Source organism: Littorina saxatilis, linkage group LG9 (genome assembly GCF_037325665.1).
Source record: "Littorina saxatilis isolate snail1 linkage group LG9, US_GU_Lsax_2.0, whole genome shotgun sequence".
NCBI lineage: Eukaryota > Metazoa > Mollusca > Gastropoda > Littorinimorpha > Littorinidae > Littorina > Littorina saxatilis.
The window spans coordinates 31,490,367-31,514,967 of NC_090253.1; the positions used below are offsets into that span (position 1 = coordinate 31,490,367).

Sequence of the window (24,601 nt, forward strand, 5' to 3'; positions counted from 1 at the left end):
CACGCACGTACGTACGCATGCACGCACACGTACGCCGCTCGCACACACACTTGACACTAACACATACACACACACACACACGTACACACACACACACACACACACACAGTCATATTACGCCAACCTTTCATGTCAGACTGATGGAAATGGTTCTCGCGCCACTCTCTCCTTTCCCCATTAGCATAGTATTCAATGGTGCACCGGGTCGCCAACCTACCATTGACATTCCAACCACCACCACCCCTCCTCCTCCTCTTCCCCTCCTCCTCCCCTCAATCTTACCTTTCCCTTCACTCTTTCATCTTTCCGTAACCTCCCCCACCCCCCTCCCCTCCCCTCCTCTCAACAACCCCACCTCCCTTTCATTTTAACTTACCTCCAACACGTATCTCTTTCTCTCTCGAAACCACACTTCACTTTCCCCACTATTATCGCCTGTGGTTGGACGCGTGAATGTACCAAGTTTTGTGTTTCGCAAAGATTCATTCGCGAGAGATACCCGGCTCATTTTGTTGATACACTGCGTTTCAGCAAGAAGGTTCAGTGGTGAAGAGGACAGTTAAAAGCGACATTAAAATTAGTTAAGAACTCTGACATGAGACAGTTTATATATATCAGCATTGAAAATCTAAACAATAAAATAAAATAATTGCCTTTGGTGAGACAAACAATGTTAAAAAAATAAACAAAAGAAATCTTTACTCACCAAAGACAGCACAAATCTGGTGTCAAATGTTCTCAGATTAGAATAGAGTGAGAATTGCAACAAAATCCGAAAATGTGCGATTTTGCTCCAGAAAGCTGAAATATAATTCAATTGATACAGAACTGAGTTAGAAGCGAAATTACACTGAGCGAAATGTACGGTTATGCTCCAGCACTCTGAAATTAGAAAGTTTACAAGATGGTACATTCTTGAAGTACAACAGAGACGAGTCACGAAGAAGAATGAGAAGCGGTAGTGAACTTAGCGCACGACTTCGCTCCAGAACTCTTTGAATGGTAGCAGAGTTTACTGAGACAGAGAACTATAGATGTGGCATTACGACCAAGTCTGTACGTTGATGTACAACTAAGACCAGTGAAGAAGAAGAAAAGCTGAAGTCACATTACAGAACAAAGTGAAACCTACGCCTTCGCTCCAGAACTATGAAACGGGAGGAGAGTTCATTGGCCGCCTCTAAATGTATGTTTGCTGTCCGGCTTTCTGGGCTGCAAGAGATCGTAGGAGACAAGAGTGTGGACCTTAGTCACAGTCCTTGAAGGGAGCTTAACGGCGGTGTGAGTTTCAATCTTCGTCAAAAAGCTTGTTGTCTATCAAGTTACAAAGCACAATTATCAGTGGAGTGCGTGCAGAGTCAAATAATTATGTGAATTTCCTTACTTCACAAGTTGGACTATATAACGAGGAGGTATGATTGTGGTGAGTGAACGTGTGCATTTCTTATTGCCGCGTAACTGAATTTCATTCGAGGGTCAGTCTTAGGTTGTCCGTTAAGACTGTCCTTAATGAAGTCTGAAGTTCACTTCGCGATGTCTCAGATGTTTCAGTTACCGAAAATTCAGTGTCAAACTGAGCTTCGCGAATCGAGCTTCGTACAGTCGACTTCGCAAAGTCGATTTCGCTCAATGAATATCAGACTTAAGACCTGCTGAAATGTACAGAGCTTCGTACAGTCGATTTCGCTCAATGAATATCAGACTTAAGACCTGCTGAAATGTACAGAGCTTCGTACAGTCGATTTCGCTCAATGAATATCAGGCTTAAGACCTGCTGAAATGTACAGAGGTTCGTACAGTCGATTTCGCTCAATGAATATCAGGCTTAAGACCTGCTGAAATGTACAGAGGTTCGTAAAGTCGATTTCGCTCAATGAATATCAGGCTTAAGACCTGCTGAAATGTACAGAGGTTCGTAAAGTCGATTTCGCTCAATGAATATCAGGCTTAAGACCTGCTGAAATGTACAGAGGTTCGTAAAGCCGGTCCTAAATGGAGTCCGTACTCGACTCTGCAAAAATTCAATGCCGAAGCGGCTTTATGAAACCATCTTCGTGGAGTAGACTTCGCGAAGTTGACTTTGCCCAATTAATGTTAGGCTTAAAGGATTAGATACGCCTGTTCTGTCAATGCTGTTTACTTTAATACGTCTGATGTCCCAGCAGAACCCGGTGTCCTGCTCTGAACAGCCCGCCTCACTATCTGCAGCACTATACTATTCAGGCAGTCCTTGATTGAGCCTGAAATCTTGTACAGAAAAGTCAGTGCCAAAAATTCGCTCAGCCAGCTTCGTGAAGAAGACTTATCGAAGTCGACTTATAAGGTATCCACGCTTTGCTTGATCTCAAATACAATTGGGTTAAGCAAGATAAGCTCTGATAACAAGATGGATGGAGGGAAGAGGAAGGAGGGGGGGGATTCAATTAAGCCTATGGTCCCCATAATTACGACGCTTGCGACAAGAGTATGACAGCGAATGATGCAGTAGAAGCACCCTTTAAAGACCTCCAAACATTCTGAGAAAATCAAGTCTATAAGAAGGGGTCTGAAAACAGGGGTACAGTTGTTGATGTTTGTTTGTTCGTTCATGGGCTGAAACTCCCACGGCTTTTACGTGTATGACCGTTTTTACCCCGCCACTGATTTAGGCAGCCCATACGCCGCTTTCGTAGGAAGCATGCTGGGTATTTTCGTGTTTCTATAACCCACCGAACTCTGACATGGATTTCAGGATCTTGTTCGTGCGCAGTTGGTCTTGTGCTTGCGTGTACACACGGGGGTGCCAGTTCGGACACCGAGGACGAGAGTCTGCACACAAAGTTGACTCTGAGAAATAAATCTCTCGCCGAACGTGGGGACGAACTCACGCTGGCAGCGGCCAACTGGATACAAATCCAGCGCGCTACTGACTGAGCTACATCCCCGGCCCCTACAGTTGTTGATGACATGAACAGAACACCTCAAAAATCAAGGTCTTGAAAAAGGCGGAAGTCTTTTTGGGTTGTGTGTGTGAGTGTGTGTGTGTGTGTGTGTGTTTGTGTGTGTGTGTTTGTGTGTGTGTGTTTGTGTGTGTGTGTGTGTTTGTGTGTGTGTGTGTGGGGTCTTAAAAGATGGGTTCCACTGTACAGGAAACACGGAGGTGTGCAGATCGTAGCGAACACCCTTACCGTCAGATTCGCACAAGGCACGCTGCTGACGTGATCCCTGTTTGCCGTCTTTACCACCCAGGCAATTTAGCTCTCGTAAATGATAAGACAATTTAGGAACTTACTGTGAAGATAGCGGCTAGAGTGTCCCCGAGGGTATCATTGCGCCGGTGTAACACGAGAAAATTACTCCCACGAGATTTTTACTCCGGAGTAAACATTTCGTACGAAAAAGTTACTCCCTTTACGAAAAAAGCACTCCCCCATTGCACGAGAAAATTACTCCCCAAGACAGGTGAGTTCCGAGTAAACATTTCGTACAAAAATGTTACTCCCCTGACGAATAAATAACGAATAAATTACTTCACCCCAACACGAGCAATTTAACTTCCCATGCCAGGTGTACGAAATTTTTACTCCCTTGTCCCCTGTTAGTCTTGGTGGTGGAAGGGGTGGAAGGAGGGTAGCGCGACATTTGTGTGCGCGAGATCACTTATTGGCATTATCCCTTCGCCCGCATCCCATTTTTGCGTACGAGATTTTTACTGGAAGTAAAAAAAATGGGGAGTAAAAATTTCGTGGAGGGAGTCATTTTTTCGTGCCTTGGGGAGTTCTTTTCTCGTACGAAAAGTGTACTCGGAGTAAGAATTTCGTACGAAATATTTACTCCGGAGTAAATTTTTCGTGGAGTAAAAATTTCGTGTTACACCGGTGATGTAGCTCAGTGGTTTTGCGCACTGGGAGTTCGAAACTAAATGACGAGATCACCAGTCGGGCAGGATGTGTGTGTTCGATCCCCAGGCTTCGGCGCTGGCCCTGGTTTTCAGAATCAAGCGGCGTCAGTCTGTGCATGCTTGCTGCGCACACGTCCTTGTGCGGGTTGTTTGTTGGTGTCGGCAGAGATACTGTTTTAAAACATTCCTGGTGTCAGTGCATACTTTGCCGGCCTCCATCGCCCCCGTGTGCACGAATGTGCACCGTTACAGATCCCACTCATCGGTATTAAAGTCAGTCGGAAAATGAACAGAGACATACCCCCCTCTCTCTCTCTCTCTCTCTCTCCCCCCCCCCCCCCACCACCCCCTTCTCTCTTCCCTGTTCTGTCTGTCTCTGGGTATTTTGTCTACGACAAATAGATTTGATCTGGACACGCCGCCAGAGATTTTGAAGAGTAAGAACTCTGTTAGCTTTGTCCTTTAGGTTTTCAAAATTACTCTTTAATTTTTTATTATTTTTTTTTTTTGGAGGGGGGGGGGGGGGTCTTGTTTTTGTGTTTTTGTGTGTGTTTTTTCTTTTTCTTTTTTGGTTTTGGTGTCACTACAAAGATTGCTCACCTTCAGAAGAAAAACTTAGCGTTTTAACACCTACATCAATAATTAGAGTTTTGGAAATGGTCAGTCGCAACAGAATAATCCTATGGAATGCTTTTGGCGACTGCGGTAGTGCGAGACTTTATTATACCGGAAGAACTGTCGGTTTGGTAGAAGTGGGCGCAAAAAGGTATGTAGGGCCTACGTATGTATTTAACCACTTATATATAATATAGCAAGAGGGTCAGCTAGCAACAAGAAAACACTTGGTACAGTCACGCGAAGCCTTCTCACAGCTTGAACCCTTGCTGGCCTGCAGCGCTGTGTGACTGACTGACTGGCTGGCTGGCCAGAGTAAGTAGCCTGCAGTGTAAATAAGTAACAGGCATCAGTGCTAGCTCACATTGAGCATCCGTTGGTCACTGTAGCTAAAACAGGGGCAGACAGACGCTCTAGCGTGTTACTTGCGATTTCAAGAAAGAACGAAAAGAAAATTGTTTGATGCTAAAACGGATGAACATAGTTTGAGTACAATAATAAAGAAAATCGCGTTCATCTTTTTATGGGGATTGTTTACATTAAAGATGAGTACGCACCAAGACGTTGAAAGCACCATGCGATTAGCCGAATCATAAGGCTATATTAGTTAGTGTCAACGTACTATGTGACAGCAATCCTTACGACTGGTTTAGACACTTGTGTGTTTTGAATGCTTAGTACACGACTTTGAAGAAGAGCAGAACAAGGACTTCAGCTTGCCGTTTCAGTAGTATGATGTTTGATGACGAAGCTCTACGAAATTATGCTTAGCAATTAAAGGAAGCTTGGTGATAGACTCCAAGAACTCTACAGCAAGTGAATCGGTTGTGCGCTTTCTGGATTGTAGTTTATCAGTTCGAATTGTGTGTCATCAGTGAAACAACGAACATCAGCACAAGCAATTCAGTGTTCAAGACTTGGTGATCCGGCAGAATCAGTATCGCTGCTTTGCCCGCAGCTGGCATAAAAAAACACAAGAAGAATACCTCAACCACTTGGGGGTGATTTGTCATTTAGATGTCTACACTCAGGATGGAAGAATGAATCGCTATCAGGCACCTGCGTATTTGACTTTCATGTAATCGTTGGCATGACGTCCAGAACGAGCAGCATGAATTTGAAGCAATCACAGTGATGAGGCTGAATTTCTACGTGTTGCATTGACGACAGCCTGTGGTGTCAAACGAATCTGCAGGTAAGCTGTTCTTTAAATCGTATAAGGAATATGTATGGGTTATCTTATTATGCATCATCTATAATTGTCAGCCAGTCTTTCATTAACTTTTTTTTGTGCAAGTCGAATTTCTCTGTTTTTTGGTCGTTTGTATCATCATCGTCGTCCTTGTCGTTATTATCATCCCGTAGTCTTGTTTGTGGTGTACGGTCATCATCATCATCACTGCTGGTAATCTTGTGGCATTCATCATCATTTTGTCGTCGCTCTCTATGTTGTTTCTGTTTTGTTAGTGCGTTTGTCATGCAAAGTTTTCATGTGTAATTTCTTCTTTCTTTCTGCTTTCTATCCTCTTACAAGTTCGTCAGCCGTAGCCTAGCTCTTTATGTTTTATTATCTCACTTTTTGTTTCCTTCCGTACTAAGGACGTTTTATTTTGTCTCTGCTTCTTTCTTTCTTTGTGTCAAAAACGATTACTCGGCTTGATGTCTAAAATATTTATTGTCCCAAGACAGTTCAGGATTCGATTGTATGTGTTCTTCGGGCAAGACATTATTTGATTGTTTTTAGAGAGAAAAAAAGTGGATGCTGGGGCATAATTTATGTGTGTGTGCAGCATTTAGCTTGTGTTTGTTACGTTTGTTTGTTTGTTTGTTTGTTTGCAAGGAATCAATGACTTGCATCCCGTTAATTTCTCAGACCAAATACAGAACACAGAGGATCTGATTACCTAAGGTTAGCAATTCATCCTCACGTTGCGCTTAAGAAAGGCAACCACTCAAACAGACACATGTATAAAATGTTGTCAACAAAATCAATAAAACCGCGGACTAAAAAAACAATTACAATGTAGTGTAAAGAATAAGATCATCGAGAAATTGACAGAAAGAGATTATTTGAGGAATTTTTTGAGGGTGTACTACAGTCACTGCACCGTTTGAGCAATGCTAACACCTAATGCTGCTAAGCCTGATGATGCTGCGGCACCGACATTTTTTTTACACTGCATAATTATGTTCTCACATTAGCCCTGAAGACGACGCCCTCATGTCAAGGGAAATTAATCTTCCAGAGCAGTCTGATGGAAGGTAATTTTTAAGAGTAGTACATACCGGGCCATGCATACACAGATCCTAAAGGTACAAAGGAATGATTCAAGCGAATCGAGTACAAGAAAAACAGCTCATTTACACAAATAAAAAGGATGAATATATGGCCATGGCCACTCCCACCCCTCACCCAAATATAACCAAGTAAAAAAAACCCCACCAAATTAACGAAACGAAATCAAAAGAAAAAGGAGAGAACAATTAAAAGAAAAAAGAAGACAGAAAACCTACAAAATCACTATAAATAAGGGAAAGACGTGTCGTGACACTCTTTTACACAAACTCATAAGGGAAAAGCTAGCACAACACAACGCGATAACATCAGAACAGAAGAAAAACGACACGACACAAAATGTTAGACAGAGAGAAAAACAAATTTGGCCGGGTGGGTGGGGCTGAGTGGGGAAGCGGGATGAAGGCCAAGGGCGGTCTACGCATTGGTTTGCTAACAAGAATTCAGACCAAAACTGCCAACAACACATACACTACTTCGGCATTTCTCACATACGTACGATCACACACACAAAACCTGAGGTGCAATTGTCACGTATATGCCAAGTCATAATTTCCTCCTCTCAGAGCTCAGCTGTTCCAAAGTTATTTTTGAGCACACAAAAAAGGTTATACTTATACAGGCTTATTAGTTTGTTCCGCTCATACGTATGTTCTGCCGCTTTGTACAAAAACACGACCACCTACTTAGAGTTTGAGGGCTTGGCAGGCACTAGCACAGCAATAGGCTGATGCTTGGCAATCAGTAGAAAGGAAATAGGCAATAGGGAAACCGGAAGAGTGTACGGTGCTTGCGCGTTACTATAGGGCTGCTCAGAAATGGATATCAAAATTGCAAGATTGTTCCCTTTTAGGTCAACGTTAGGTTAGCGTGTGGGTATACATATAATTGAGAAGTATTGCTATTCCGCTTTTGGTGTTGCGTGTATGTGTATGTGTGTATCTTTTTGTTTGTTTGCTTTTTCTCTTTCGCGTTTGTTTTTAATAATTGTTTTTCTTTCAAATTTATATTATTTTTTCTCTCTCCTGTTCTGTTGTTTGGCGTCTCACTTTTTATATTTAGTCAAGTTTTGACTAAATATTTTAACATCGAGGGGGAATCGAAACGAGGGTCGTGGTGTATGTGCGTATGTGTGTGTGTGCGTGCGTGTGTGTGTGTGTGTGTGTAGAGCGATTCAGACTAAACTACTGGACCGATCTTTATGAAATTTGACATGAGAGTTCCTGGGTATGAAATCCCGGAACGTTTTTTTCATTTTTTTGATAAATGTCTTTGATGACGTCATATCCGGCTTTTCGTGAAAGTTGAGGCGGCACTGTCACGCCCTCATTTTTCAACCAAATTGGTTGAAATTTTGGTCAAGTACTCTTCGACGAAGCCCGGGGTTCGGTATTGCATTTCAGCTTGGTGGCTTAAAAATTAATTAATGACTTTGGTCATTAAAAATCGGAAAATTGTAAAAAAAAATAAAAATTTATAAAACGATCCAAATTTACGTTTATCTTATTCTCCATCATTTGCTGATTCCAAAAACATATAAATATGTTATATTCGGATTAAAAACAAGCTCTGAAAATTAAATATATAAAAATTATTATCAATTTTTTTTTTCGAAATCAATTTAAAAACACTTTCATCTTATTCCTTGTCGGTTCCTGATTCCAAAAATATATAGATATGATATGTTTGGATTAAAAACACGCTCAGAAAGTTAAAACGAAGAGAGGTACAGAAAAGCGTGCTATGCAGCATAGCGTAACCACTACCCCGCTCTTCTTGTCAATTTCACTGCCTATGCCGTGAGCGGTGGACCACGAGTATACGGTCTTGCTGCGTTGCATTGCGTTCAGTTTCATTCTGTGAGTTCGACAGCTACTTGACTAAATATTGTATTTTCGCCTTACGCGACTTGTTTCTTTCTGTCTTCATTTTTTGTTGTCTTTGTGTGTGTGTGTGTGTGTGTGTGTGTATGTGTGTGTGTGTGTGTGTGTGTGTGTGTGTGTATGTGTGTGTGTGTGTGCGTTTGTGCGTGATTGCGTGAAAGAAACAGACGTTTTAATAACAATTTCTGATTTATCACAGTTTCTATCGGGGAACAATCGCGCTCTTATTATTTCAGTCAGTAATGAATGGGTTACCTATTGTACGTACAGCAGAGTCACTATACGGAGCAAACAACCTCGATTCGAGCTTTCTCTTCCACTCTCACACTATTCATTCCCATTTTGAACTGCGTACAATACATTGAGTGATTTGACTTTGAAGCGCCATAATCATAACTTGCAATAACTACCGAATAGTTTTGTTGATAAAAGAAGGATTCTTTTACTGCTCTGTTGAAATTCTAAGTCATCATTCTCTCATTGTGAATTTTGATTTTTTTCCCCCCCATCAGTTGCTGACTGACGGTGCCGTTGTTGCTTCTGGTGACCATGGCAACGACTTTGCCAGGATGCAGGAAGGTGTGTCAGAGCGTGTTCTTCTGGTTGGCGGCTATCTTCCTGCTTAAAATGCCGCGCACTACTCATAGCTACAACGCAAACTCAGGGTGAGTGATGATATACACGCTTGTTTTGATATATGTATATGTTTATTTGAGCTTTTGTTCAGATCCAGTTTTGGTACACACTGCACGCACGCACGCACACACACACACAAACTTAAAACACACACACACGCACGCACACACACACACACACACACACACACACACACTGGATAAGGATAAGGATAAGATTTTATATAGTCCATGAGGGTAACCTCACAGAAATTCGGGCTGCTTTCTCCCTGGGGAAAGCGAGCTGCCATACAGTATACGGCGCTACCCATTTTTTTTTATATTTTTTCCTGCATGCGTGTATTCATGTTTCCAAGCCCTGAGACTTAATGCCGTGTGAGATGGAATTTTTTTTACACTTTATTTCAAGTCACACGGGTATTTGGTGGACATTTTTATCTATGCCTATACAATTTTGCCAGGAAAGACCCTTTTGTCAATCGTGGAATCTTTAACGTGCACACCCCAATGTAGTGTACACGAAGGGACCTCGGTTTTTCGTCTCATCCGAAAGACTAGCACTTGAACCCACCACCTAGGTTAGGAAAGGGGGGAGAAAATTGCGGCCTGACCCAGGCCTGAACACGCAACCTCTCGCTTCCGAGCGCAAGTGCGTTACCACTCGGCCGCACGCACACATACACACACACATACACACACACAAACAAACAAACAAACCAAGACTTATCTTAGCAACTTTTCCATTAGTCCCATGTGGCATGTTAGTGCCTCCACATATTTTCAACCGCTTCTCTACCCCTCCCTTCTTACACCACCCCCCCCCCCCCCCCAGTCCCATCCACAGATCTCCTTCCACTGTGACTCCACCTCACCCCCGTACCATCTTGTACCCGTGAAGTGTACCCAGCCTCCCAAATATCACCTTATAGGCTGACCACAACAGAGTGATCAGCACCACATGGGTCAACAAGGTCTGGGACGACCACACAGGGGCCCGAGAGTCTTGGACATACAGTTTGCACTGTCCGCGCGTGGTTTTGTCCATCTGTCCCGTTCTCTCTGTCTCTGTGTTTCTGTCTCTGTCTCTGTCTCTGTCTCTCTCTTCTCTCTCCCTCTCCCTTTCTCTCTATCTCCCTCCCTCTTTCTCTCTCTCATTTTGTGTTTTTCTTCCTTTAAATGTGCGTCTGTTTGTAATATAGGGACAGGTTGTAAGATTAGGCTTTGCCCAAAACCTGAGTTCTCCCTCCCCTTTCTCCTCTCCCCCCTCTCTCTCTCCCCTATCTCTCCCTCTCTCTGTGCATTCCAAGGGTAAAATGGTGCTCGATGGTTTGAGGGGAGGACAGGCATAAGATTCCGCAGGCATTTTCAAACCTCCGAAGATCAAATCCGAGGAGGCCCCCTAAGTGCACCAGATTGTTCGAGTTGGCATCATTCTTGGGGTGGGATGTGTGGGCTGAGATAGGTGTGTGTTGGGATTCAGGGAGGGTGGGGGGGGGGGGGGGCGTTGGGGGTTTGTAGGAGGTTGTTTGTAGCTAGCTTAATTGAATGGTTTTATATATTTTCTCCCTTGTATTTAATTTTATTTTGTTTACAGTTTCATCATCGCATGCATGTTGGTTTGAGACATGACAAGGAGGGCGTTGGGGTTGGGAGATGGAACTTCGGAAGAGGGCAGGGTCACACGTGGTTGTTCTGCATGTTGGTGGCAGTGACGTTAATAGGGGTGTGGAAGCGGGGGAGCGGGGCGGGGTGTGGTGATGGCTGTCCACTTGTGTTTTCTTGACCCCATCCGCATGTGTCGTTTTCTTTGTGATTCTTGTATGAAAATATTAGGCTTTTTTTTTCTTCTCTGGATTCGTCACTTGAGTTTTGATAGAGGTTTTGAGGGTCAATGCTTTGCGTGAGATCTCACTCACCCCACGCTTGCCTGTCTTTTCCATGATACGGGCTTATTGTTCCTTACAGGGTAAGCCGGGGTAGGCTACCTGTCCGTTGGAGGGTTCTAGGGAAGTGTTCAGTGTCAACTTGCGATAACAAAAGGGGAAGAGAAGGACACTCACACGCCAAAATGAAAACAATGTTTTTGAATGCTGTGTTCGGGTACTGGACTTCTGGACTAGCTAGTCCTTTAACTAAAATCAGTTTGGATCGCCATCTCAGATCTTGCCAAGACACGGGATAGGAATGCCCGTTGACTTAAACACATACACAAAATCAACATCCGGACAGACAGGTTCCTTTGCAGAGTGAGATTTGTTTGGAAGAATAAACGGAAGAAAATAAATGGTCACAAAATCTCAATCTGCTCAGGGAGCACCGAGGCTATTGAGTTTTGTTATGTGTCAAAGTAGAGGGATGGTCTTGGACAGATGTGAAGATGGTGAACCCAACTTTTGTCATGGGACGGACTGGTTCATTAAGAAAGAGAAAAAGACAAAGAAAAGAAGAAAACGAACGGTAGTAAAGAAAGAGAGGCTTAACCACGACAAAACATTAATATAGTAATTGTTTTCGTAATGTCACCTCAGAAAAGGACGTCTTATGACGAGAGAGAGAGAGAGAGAGAGAGAGAGAGAGAGAGAGAGAGAGAGAGAGAGAGAGAGAGAGAGAGAGAGAGAGAGAGAGAGAGAGAGAGAATTGAATTGAATTGAATTGAACTTTATTTAACAAGGATTAAGATTTAAGGCTACGCCTTTTCTTACAATCTGTCCTTGGGACGCATAGACACACAATTATATAGTTAAAAAATTAAAAATTAAAAAGTTAAAAAGTTAACCAAGAAAAGGAGGTCGGAAAACGTGATAATAAAGATGACAGAGAGAGAGAGACAGAGAGAGAGACAGAGAGAGAGAGACAGAGACAGAGACAGAGAGACAGAGAGAGACAGACAGAGAGACAGAGAGACAGAGACAGAGACAGAGATAAACTGACCGACAGATCAAAGTCGTATTTAAATTTCCTCTTTTCCTCCTTCGGTTTTCTTACATTGTTGTTTGTGTTTTCCTTTGCTTGTGTCGTATTTTGTTGTCTCTCTGTCTTTAGCCTGTCACAAACACTTTCCCTTAATGACAGCAAATCCAGTCTAAGCCAGGGTGGCTAATCAGTGTCGTGCTGTGCTTTCTGCTTAGATTTGCCTTGTCAGGTTAGAGATTATGTGCATTATTTTGTCTCCGCCTTACTTTCAAGTGAAGTCTTAATTTACATGCAACACGCAGATATGTTTCATTTGACATAGACGCGTATATGTTGTGTGTAAAATGTAAAGTTGCCTTATTCGTGAAACAGAAATTTAGATAAATTGCATTTTTTTTTATTATGAAATAGACTTAAAATCTGCCTTGTTTGTCAAGTAAGGCAACTATTTAGCCTTTGTTTTTGACATGTTGCAATTAGTGCTCAACATTTAGGCCTATGCTCGGACAATTTAACTCGTACAATGAACAATGTATGTTTTCTTTGTGGTAAATTACGTTTTCTAGAACACATCATAGATATAGAGATAATAATACTGCATGGCTTAATGCTTGTCCCTGCCAGACTAGTTTGACATGGAACTTATTTTACATGATATACTAACGTGTGAATTGAACGATATTGTTATCTCATGTGTGGTATCTCTCACGTATGTGATATGATTAACGTCAGCATCACTTTTGTCCAAGGCATAATTTTTCCCCTCAATTTTGTTGAGCATATAAAGTCCATTCTTTATTTTGTTATTGTATCTTTGCCTGCCTAATTGCAATACATTTTCTGCAATGTACTATGCTGACTTGAGACTATACCTCAGACCCGGAAAAGGCTTCATATATTCTTACTCGGTTTTCTCTTCCCTTCCCCACACTATGACTAATCCTCTCTTTTATTAGTACCCGTCATTACCCCCTCTTGTCTAGAGTTTATTAATCAATCAATCAATATGAGGCTTATATCGCGCGTATTTCGTAGGTACCGTTCTAAGCGCAGGGATTTAAAAAAAAAATTTTTATGCAATTTATATCGCGCAGGGATTTATTTATGCCGTGTGAGATGGAATTTTTTTTTACACAATACATCACGCATTCACATGTTTACACGTCCTTCAACTTTCAGTCGTAATGGGTACCGCGCTCTCCAAACACCAGTCGTAATAATTCAAATCCGAGTATTTTTCGTGCCTCTACTCGAAGACGCTGATTACATTTGACGGGTTCCAGATCAAAGCGACAGCCTGACCACAAGAGAGGCGCCGGATGGGACCTGCGTTCTGAGTAGTGGTCTCGATCGTCTTTAGGGCGTCTCAAGAGTTTGGCCTGTAGACACGGCAGTGTGAACTAGTCTGCTAACTTTTCTTACCGTAATTAACACTTCGCAGGTCAAGGAGAGACAGTTAGGTAGATAAGTATAGTAGGCCCTTAACCCTATGCGTAGATTGTGTTCGGTGGAAAGGTATTTCGTTTTCTGTCCTCTGACAATCCTGTTGACTGTTCACACGAAAATAATACAATATGGGACCCTGTTTGCTTTTTTGTTGTATTCAGTTTCAAAGCCGGGTTTTCCCGTCTCACATGCCCCTTATGGCTTTGCCGTGAGGGCGTAAAGCTTACATTTTCTTCTGCTTTTTTTGTTTATTGTTGTTTCTTGTCTGAAGAACCTAGGGTGTCAAACGAGACCGATTCAGCATAGATATTATTATCTGCTCGGCCTATACTCTTTCAAAACTTTTCACCTTTAAAATAAAAACAAAAACAAAAATGGTAGGTTAGTTTCACTTAATTCTTAATGACGCTTCAGCATTCTTATTTTCGTCTTCAATCCATATCTTCAATATTCTTCAGTTTTTATTTCTATTTTTATTTTTTCTAACCCCGCACTTGTTCCTCAGTCACTGAGGTGAGTTCTTTTCAGGCGGGTCAGTTTCTGCTCGAACTCTGCAGCATTCCAGGCTAGTGTTGTCTTAACAGCGTGTACCCGCTAACCTGGGGCTACACTGTTCCCGACAAGCCGGAGAGAAAAGACTCGTGGTTTATTTTCATTCAGGCGAGAGTTGTTTGAAGGGGATCCGCGGCCACGGGACCTCGTTTCGCTGCAATCTCGTTCCGTGTTTTCATGAGCACGTTCGCTCGGTTAGGGGAGGTCACTGTGAAAAGCTTTGGGTGAATGAGCGGGAGTTACCACCCGCTTTGGAGGCGGAGGTGTCAAACAGAGTGGGAAGCGTCTACTGGTAATTAGGTCCAGAAGACTGGAAGGAGGAATGTGTGTGTGTGTGTGTGTGTGTGTGTGTGGCGGACGCGCGCGCGTTTGTGTGTGCAGGGTGGTGTGTGTGTGTGTGTGTGTGTGTGTGTGTGTGTGTGTTTGCATGCGTCCGTACATAACATATTGTTGTCATACAAGTTTAAATTATGAGTCAGTATTATATATACATGTACTCATAAGAACTGAAAGGAGAGAGAGAGAGAGAGAGAGAGAGAGAGAGAGAGAGAGAGAGAGAGAGAGAGAGAGAGAGAGAGAGAGAGAGAGAGAGAGAGAGAGAGTTTGATCTTTAAAATATCATAGAACAGAGGTTTAAGCCAGTAGCCTAGTACCGAAAAGACTAGACGATAAAACGATGCCGTGAAAAAAGAAGCGGGTTTGAAGCGACCGTACCGAACATACTCAGAAGACGTGTGAAAATCAACAAGGCCATACCTGGAATTGATTGGTTCTTGTTTGTTTGAGGCCGTGATAACAAAAAAACTGGGTCAGACAGGGCCGTGACACATTCAACTTCCATTTTTTTTAAAACGGTCTAGTTTCAGTAACATACGGAGTTTTGGTGTAGGTCCGAATTACTAGTAGCGATGGATGCCCGATTACTATTGCACACTTATTGATTGTAATTTGCTACCAATTCTAAAACCCGAATCTCGTATTGAGCTACGCTGTAAGTTTGTCTGATTTGCGAAATGGCCTTCTTTCAATCTTTCGCTGTAGTAATACTGAGTTCACCCAACAGTGAGGCGCTCGATCACTACTACGGTCTAGGCTAGACTGTGATGGTAAGCCTGGCCAGCAGTTAACCACGGCTTAGTCGAACCTGTCCTGGAGGCCACCTCTTGATAACGACCACCTCCCCATTACGACCACCATAAAGGATCCCCGACAAGTTTCTTGTTTCTATATCATTCAACTTTCCATTAGCGAACACCTGTCTGAATCAAACACTTTTTCCCGTTGGTGGTCCGGCGTTATGGACAAGTTCGACTGCCAGTATTAGTATTTTTAGGAGACCTAGTGTTGTCACAAGGAGGGCATTGTTATGGGGGCCAGGAGGCCCCCATGTATACGGTTAGTTTCGAGGGTGACCATGGGCAGCGCCATTTTGTTGTGAAATACGTCATCAGTTTGTGTACACAGGAAGTTGTGACATCCGTCACCCTTTGGGAGGGGTGAAGGCAACATTGTTCATCAGTAGAAAGTTGTAAAATCCGTCACCCTATGGGAGGGGTGAAGGCAAAATTGGTCATCACTGAGTTTGTGTAACACAGGAAGTTGTGAAATACGTCACCCTATGCAAAATTGTTCAACAAAAACGAAAGTATCATCATAGGTCTAAATGTGCAGGGTCAACCGCAACAAACTCAAACCATTCATACTACACTGCATCTGAGTGACTTATATACCAACATTTTATTTCTTATTTTCAGCACAGGTATAGGAAAAATCATGAACCAAAATGTTATTTATTTTCTAATTTAACATTTGTTTTACAAATGTGACCATGGTCTTTCAAACATACAGTGACATTAAACATTGTTATGTTAAAAAAAAGAAAGAAAAAAAGCTTTTGTGCACAAATGAGAAAATACATTGTACATTTTACCTACAGGCCAAACAGTGTCTGTGGCAAAGGACCCAGCAAGTTGCACTGATCTATATTTTTAGATCAGTGGCAAGTTGTCAAGAACAGGCGCTTGCATTTGGATGTGTCCACTGATAGTAGGTTTGGTTGTGATCAATCAGAATAATATGGGAATAAAAATGTATGACAGTTTGGTATGATGACATGTAATTCACATATGCTGAAATGTAATATTATACATGATATAATATTATTATGGCTGTTGCCATGACCGTGAACCCCAAGAAAGGTTTAATGTTATGTAAATCAAAATACCAAAATCAAGCACCTATTAATCTGGTCTTCGGCGCGGGAAGATTGAGGCCTTCGTAAACGTTCAACGTTGGCCAATAATGATTTTAACAATGTTGTGTCGTTTTGTATTTTGTTTTATTTTGTTGATCAATTGATAAATATGTCTTCCCAAACTATCACAAATCAAACAGAAATAAAGTCTTAGAGAACTACAATAATTATTGTTGCCGTCAAAACCTTGCAAGGCCTCAACCGTTATCACGAGATCAGTTACATTTTATTTTCTCTCTCTCTCTCTCTGTCTGTATGTATGTCTTTGTCTGTGTCTCCCTCTGAGTCTCTCCGCTTCTGTCTTTCTATGTCTGTCTCTGTCTATGTGTGTGTGTGTGTCTCTCTCTCTCTCGCTCTCGCTTTCTCTCTCTCTCTCATCTGACTCTTGGCACACAGGTCAAAGCAGAGGTTAACTTGAGTGCACGTGTACCTAGCAAGAGGGGGGTGATTTCTTGAATTAGCTGAGGGCGGTGAACATGTGTCGCAAAGCAGAGGTTAACTTGGGTGCACGTGTACCTAGCAGGGGGGGGGGGGAGGGGGGGGGGGGTGATTTCTTGAATTAACTGAGGGCGGTGAACATGTGTCGTTGTTTGCCGTTGTCATGAGAACAGTTGCTTTTGTTTTGTTTCGTTTTTTCCTCCAAATTTTTGCATTTTCACAACAGGCTTTTCTGTTTCATCTCTCATACATGGTGTCAATTGGAAAAAAAACCGGAACAAAACAGAAGTAACTTATCTCGTGAGAACGGTAGTGCACTAGGTTTGGGAAATTACACGACAGTACCTTATCTCTTTCAACCCGTATGGGGCCCTTCAACATGTGACAGACTGACTAATGCACCGAACCCATTTGGTTCTTCGAGAGAATTTTTCCGTGAAAACCTTTTCAGTGCCTCAGGGTCAGCTCAGGATCAGTGTCATAATTAGAGCCTACATGTATGGCCGGACGAAGCCATGTTAACGGAAGGGATATAAGACCGTTTTCAGCGGATTTTCACACTGCTAAAACCTGACTTTCTTGCAGTTGCTTTGTCTGCAATGCCTTAGAACTCTACAAATAGTTAAGTTTTTGCGTTTGTGTTGTAATTTGCAAGCAAACATCGTACATAGTAAAGTTAATCGACTTTGCTACAATTTGTAAAAACTAGGGCATTACCTGATACCAAAAAAATTTATATAAATCCCATGCTGTTTTCAAATACAGCGTTTTGCTATTCACTTCAATATAATAGTAAATAACAATCAAGAAATAACGAAGTCTTTTAACCACAATTTCCCAGATATTTACACTTTTCATTTTGTTTCAATTCACACCACAAAACATACACTTCGCCTTTTGCTATTCAGTCTCAAGTCTAAATAATAATAGTATAAATCATAACTAATTTTCTTCACACCATCATAGACATAATGTTGCCTCACATGTTCTTTGTACAATCGTTGGTTTTCACAATAAATATTGCATTACTGTACTTGTCTTCTTTTTCTTTAACAATGTCTTTCCAAAAACAAAACTCAAAGACCACACAAGCTATTGCAACCTACTCCTATCTCTCGTCTCTCTTCCTGGGCAGGGCCGGACCAAATGAGTTGTAAGGGGGGGGTTCCTCCTTTTTTGAGGGGGCAAATCAGCGAAGTGGCGAAGCCACAAGGGGGGTCCGGGGGCATGCTCCCCCGAAAATTTTTTGAAAAACGGTTAAAATCTGTGCTATCTGGTGCATTCTGGGCCTTGTTTTGAGGGTTAAGGCCTGTCAGTGTGAGTTGGTGGGGGGGGGGGGTACCTTTTTCTCATCGGATTTCACATTGAATAAAATTTGTTAGAGACACACACAAAATTTATTTAAAAAAAAAAAACCCACCCAAAGCAAGGTACATGCTTTTTCCAGGGGTGGGGTTCCGGAACCCCTTGAACCCCCCCCCCTGGGTCCGGCCCTGCTGGGTACAATGGTACCTAAGACTTACATTCAAATGCTTACATTTCCATGCTACCCACATTGTCAAAATACCAATAATTATTCAAAACAAATGTTAACTACTACCTAACTTCATTTCAGACCCACACCCATTATTATACACACATTTCACATTTAAACCATTAGTCGGCCCCCTGTCGATATTTATCGACTAAGTTCCTTGTTTTGAATGTGGTTTATCTTTCAGGAGATGGTGTCCACGCGTAACGACCCGTCTTGTGTCGTGTCTACAGCCTCAGTGGGAATGGAGCAATGGAAGGTGAGTTAGCCAAAGCCAGGAGGGCGTACCCAGTGCAGACGCTGACTGTAATTCTCCGGTATTTTAATGGTTTGAGATTAACATTGCCGCTACTTTGCTAGCTTTATATGGAAATTGCTTACACGTTACTTGTTTTATTTCTTCTTCTTCTTCTTCTTCTTCTTCTTCTTCTTCTTCTTCTTCTTCTTCTTCGTTCATGGGCTGAAACTCCCACTTTCACTCATGTTTTTGCACAAGTTGATTTTACGTGTATGACCGTTTTTACACCGCCATTCAGGCAGTTGCTTTCGGGTGAGGCATGCTGGGTATTTTTTGTTTCTATAACCCACCGAACTCTGACATGGATTACAGGATCTTTTCCGTGCGCACTTGGTCTTGTGTTTGCGTGTACACACAAAGGGGGATAAGGCACTAGCAGGTCTGCACCTAAGTTGACCTGGAAGATCGGAAACATCTCCACCCTTAACCCACCCGGCGGCCGCAGCCGGGATTTGAACTCACGACCTTCCGATTAGGAGGCCGATGTCATATCCACCAGGCAACAGCGCCCGTAGTATTTTTTTTAATTTTTTTTTTTTTTTAAAGATTGTTGGTATTTTGATATGAATTGTTTTTCTATTTTACAAGTTTTATATGAAAATACTGGGATTGGGGTAGGAAATAGTTTGTGTGTGTGTGTGTGTGTGTGTGTGTGTGTGTGTGTGTGTGTGTGTGTGTGTGTGTGCGTGCGTGCGTGCGTGCGCGCGCGTGCGCGCGTGTGTGTATGTATGTGTTAATCAAAATGAAAGCTAATGCGCTGTTCCTACAACTTAGTTTGACCGGTTGCCGCGACCAAATGACAGATTTTTACCAGTTCGAATTATCTATTTTGCCTTTTAAAAGGTACCGGTCTTCAAATCACCTATCACGATCTGTAGCTTTCCAACACCAGCTTCAAGCTCCGGTGATTTTTCAGAAAACACGTGTTTCTGTCTCATACACTTTTGGGTTATCAGTTCATATATTTATCATAAAATGTGGGAGATTACATTCATAGAAGATAATACTGATATAGTTCCAGTTTTGCAGCGCAAGAACTGAATATTACTCAGACGGGAACGTTCTTTTCACACGTCTAATAATATTCTGTCCACCAGAGCTATTCATCACAGAAAGCGAGTGTTCCGATGGAAACGGGAGGTGGCATGGGGCTGTTGTCCTGGCTTCAAGGGGGACAACTGTGACCAAGGTACATCATTTCCGGTAACATAGTCCTTGATGTTCAACTTCAAGGGGTCATGAAGTCAAAATGGGACATAGATAATATACTGAGATCTATAGTTCACATAATGATCATATACGTACGTTGCATAGCTTTGATATCAGACGCATATTTAGCCGAACTCTCGCCTGAATGTTGACATTAATTACGGGCGCCGCCATCTTGAATTTGTTTTCAATAGTGCATGTATCTTTAAAGTGCTGTTGTAGTGATCAAACCGAATGTCATATTTAAAGAACCCAACAACCTGTCATCTATTTAAGATTTACTTCGGGGAATTTAAAAATAGAGTTTAAATGCCTGCTGACTTTGAAGATACTTTGTAAAGTAAACTTTCTAAGGAAGCCTACATATGCTCACTTTTCTTAAAACCCCCACATGATTGTGTATTAAAAACAGGATAGTAAGAGCACAAAGACGTCTTAACAGACGCACAGGTTATCCAAGGTTTGTTGTAATATGTCCAGAACACAGAGAGGATACGGCCTTCAAAACAAGCCAGAGAACACTTCATTTTAAGTCATCCTGCATATTTTAACTGGAAATTACGTTTCTTTGTATGGAATGTACCTGTACGTTAACGCGTGAAGGAGAAATATTTTCCTTACTGCAAACACACATGAAAAAAGAGAACATCAAGTGTAAATGTCTCAAGAGGGAGGGACAATATTTAATCTTCCCCAAACACAGACTGCATGGTTTACGAAACATCAAAGACAACTCTTGCCCAGTCTCTTGTTAGAGATATATGTCTGAGTGACTCAGTGCCATGTTTGTACTTTAAGAGCATCATTTCTGTGCATTTTAATATATTTAGCCTATAGTATTTCACCTCAGTCCACTTTTAGCCCAGTAGAGTTTTAGTGAGCCGTATAGTGCGTTTTAATAGCTGTGGCCACCGCAGTTTTGAATTTACAGAGACAACAACAGATATATTTTCATACCGTAAGAGAAATCTATGAGAGAAAAAAAAATTCTACTTCCTTTTTTCACCACTGACATCATTATTGTCTGTGCATTTCGTTTCAGCGAGGCACACGGAATTTCAAAAACAAAAACAATTTTTATCAACCCAAGAAGGGCTTCAGTGACATATATTTTAGTGCGTAGTTGTCAAAATGTCATTGTTTTCAGATGAATGACATTGGATGTCACTGTCGATTTGAAAAGGAAGAACATCGCACCTTATGTGCAAAAATGTTGACTTAACCGACTAAAGATATTTCCTCTTCCACAAAAAGTCAGTACCTGTCTTCGCATTCACTTTTTCCCTCATGACACAAGTAGGCTTGTGGGGAAAAGTCAGGAGTTTGAACCCACGCCTGGAATTGTTCTGTCCATTGATTTGGAAATGGACTATACCAAAGAATCTTGTGTGGTGTTGATAAAACCCAAAAACAAATTAATAATGAATTATTTATTTTCTTCTCCAGAGTGTTTTAACTGCACGATGCTTCACGACGTCATGTCTCGTTTATCAGCAACAGAAAACATCGTCAGAAAAGTAAGTGGGACAGTTTTGGTAAGGCAAGTGCGAAAGTTTCTTATATTCATTATTTGTCCCCACTTCTTTCATACAAGCTGAACGTCTGTAAATTGGGTGACGTTGAAGGCGTAGAGACTTCTACAGACGTTTGATGTGACCATAACTCTTGTAAAGATACCACTATAATCCGTAGGTTTGTTGTTGTTTACACACTTATAAATGTTAATTCCATGAGCAGTTAAACATAAATAAATCAGTTTTTAATCCAAGAGACTGTTTTATTAAGTGAACGTTTGAATGATTGATTGATTGCTTGATTGATTACTTGATTCACCGATTGAATAGTCAACTAGTAATAGAGAAAATGCAGGTGTATAAGAAATATTCGCACAGAAGATCTGGTCAAACTTCGAGAGAAAAAAAATTGTTAATTAGGGTAGACTCTTGCGTGCGTGATAAAAGATGACCGACTACGACAATCTTTGCCCTCTATAGCTTCAGATATTTACCATTTAAAATGACAATCAAATGGCTGCACACGTTTTGGTGTTTTTAAATGACAAAAAGACCATAATTATAAGATTTACACTGGCTGTTTGTTTAAATATTGAAATGCGAGCAAAAGCGAGCTTTTCAATATTTGAAATATTTGAAAAAGCAACGAGTGTCATCTGATATGACACGGTAAGCCATGTAGTACCCGGTAGTATGTTAATCCTCTATACTGTACTTGCCTGTATTTTGCTCCAAACGTCCCGCGTCTTTTGAAACCTCGACCTCTTCCAAAGCCTCGTGAAATCTTTGACGTCAAAGCAAAAGCACGTCACTCTAGAAAGTATAGCGTGACGTGTAAGATCTCAAAATTCTTCCAGGGGAAACAGCAATCCCAAAACTGACGTTTTTCTCGGGGAAATTGTCATCATGAGGAGTGGAAAATGAGACTACTTTGACACGACCTTATTTACATACAAACGTCTGAGTGTTTTGGTTTTTTTATGACATGGGAGGTCTCTCTAACGTACATGTATATATGTACTAGATGATTACCCGCTTCGCCGGGTACCGGCTTCGCCGGGAAGAAGTAGAGCCGAATACCAGGCTGCGCCTGGGACCCAGCAAGCTGGGTGTACGCCGGCTTCGCCGGCGCACGAAGGAAAGGAGATAAACGCGCAAAACACTGGAGACCTTCTAAAAATAGTAACGTGCCGTAACCTTCTAAAAATAGTAACGTAGTAACGGGAATATGGATTGACGCCACACGGAGGAAGGGATATAATCGCGGCTGAAAACACTGGAGAAGATAAGGAAGAGTTTCTGGTAGTGGATCCCGACAACAACAACAAAAAAACAAAAAAATCGGTTCAGCGCGCACAGCGCTGCGCGCTGAGAGCACGTGTTGAAATATCTCATCGATGAGGTTGTGTCCGGGGTGTAGCTGAATACGGTGTCCCAATTTGAAAAAGATCCACCGAGAACTTTGGCCGTGCATCGCGAACAGACAGACAGACAGACACTAGTCGTATATATATATATAGATGACAAATCCCTTTAAAGCGCCATTTTAAACGCGAATACCTACTCTTTGTTTTTTGTGTGCAGTTTCAGAACGAAAAATCATCCTTGAGGCATGTTGAACCTCTAAGCCTTGCCAACTGCAACTGCCCCCGAGGCCACAAAGGGGAAAGGGGCTCTCCCGGACCCTCCGGGCCCCAGGGCCCACCAGGGGCCAGCTCAGGGACTACAGGCTCTGACACAGGAAGGGAAGGACCCACAGGGCCCTTGGGACCTCGGGGTCCGAAAGGGGACACCGGTGATAAGGGACTACCGGGACCCCGTGGGAAAAGGGGACCCCGAAGAAAAGTATCTGCCGCGGAGGCGCAGAAGGAAAAAGGTAGCACGGTGTGTGTGATCTTGTGTGGTTGTGTTTGTTTGCTGAATTGTGTGTATTTTCCCAGATATATCATGATAGACCGTTCGCTAAACTGTTAGTGACTTTCTTGCCAATGGCGACTCTGAATGTGTGATTCTGCAAACGGAATGCATAATTATGTCTGTGCAGTCATATAATAATGAATGGGATTCTAGCTCCTGGTCTCGCAAAAATACTTAGTTTTCGTCAGTGTTGTGCGACATTTTCATGTTGATGCATGGCATAGACTATATTCTTCGGATCTTTGAAAAGTTCTACATTGAGCTTTTGTATCTTGTCTTTCATATTAATGAGAAACTGTTCTGTCTCTCTAGAACAGGACAAACTTATAGCTGATTTACAGTCCAGAGTACAGGTAAGACATCTCCAAATCTGCATACAAATTTAAGCAAAAGTAAGCACACACATTTACAAACACACACACACGCACTCAAGCACGCACGCGCGCGCGCAAACAGACGCGCGCAAACAGACGCACGCATGCTCGCACGCAAACACACGCACGCATGCTCGCACGCACACACACAAACACTCATGTGCACACTCACGCACGCACAGAGGACACACACAAAGAGGAGACACACACAGAGAACACACACACACACACACACACACACACACACACACACACACACACACACACACACACACACACACACACACACACACACACACACACACACACACACACAACTGAAACCTCTAATGGAACCTCTTTAGAATGACAAGACACAATTCACAATATAAATTTGGCTGACCATCCTTTTTTTACAGGCAAAAACATAGGCTACTGTACATTAAGTTAGAAAGATGAAAGCAAGCAGACAAATGTTAGTCTCGAACGTTGAAGTCTGAACTGAAACCATCTAGTCCTCATTCTAATTCTCAAAATTTACTTCTGTCTCCTAAGCTCTTTGATTTGACTTCACAGTCTTCAGCGTAACATCACAGTCTTCTGTGAATCTGTACGTAAAGTTCCATGACGGGCCCCCTGCTGTGTGTCATTCGAGTTCGCTTTAAAAATAAAAAAAATCTTTTTTTTCTCAGAATGTTGTTTTTAAGCCATGGCTTTGAAACTTTCAGAAATTATGGCCCCCACAGCACCTTCACACATTGTTTAGATAAAATTAACCCGTGTATTCTGTCAAGGTGCCTTTTGATGCTCTTCCAAGCGAGCTGCATCCTTCCACTGCGTTAGTGAGTCGATCAAGCATTTGCT

At 42.1% G+C, this 24,601-nt stretch overlaps 1 protein-coding gene across 2 annotated transcripts in view; it reads left to right on the top strand.

Annotated features, from left to right (window-relative positions):
• Positions 1 to 467: 467 nt before the first annotated feature.
• LOC138975872 (uncharacterized) overlaps positions 468 to 24,601 on the top strand; it is a 29,435-nt gene continuing 5,301 nt past the window's right edge. The window contains exons 1-8 of one of the 2 annotated variants that reach the window (XM_070348642.1): positions 468 to 1,423; positions 5,174 to 5,690; positions 9,187 to 9,339; positions 18,634 to 18,705; positions 19,842 to 19,933; positions 21,400 to 21,470; positions 23,052 to 23,343; positions 23,697 to 23,737. In XM_070348642.1, coding sequence (XP_070204743.1) covers positions 9,224 to 9,339; positions 18,634 to 18,705; positions 19,842 to 19,933; positions 21,400 to 21,470; positions 23,052 to 23,343; positions 23,697 to 23,737 — 684 coding nt within the window. In that variant the 5' untranslated portion in view covers positions 468 to 1,423; positions 5,174 to 5,690; positions 9,187 to 9,223. Of the gene's footprint in view, positions 1,424 to 4,788; positions 5,691 to 9,186; positions 9,340 to 18,633; positions 18,706 to 19,841; positions 19,934 to 21,399; positions 21,471 to 23,051; positions 23,344 to 23,696; positions 23,738 to 24,601 lie in introns of those variants that run through there. The other variant, XM_070348641.1, reaches the window with a different exon arrangement.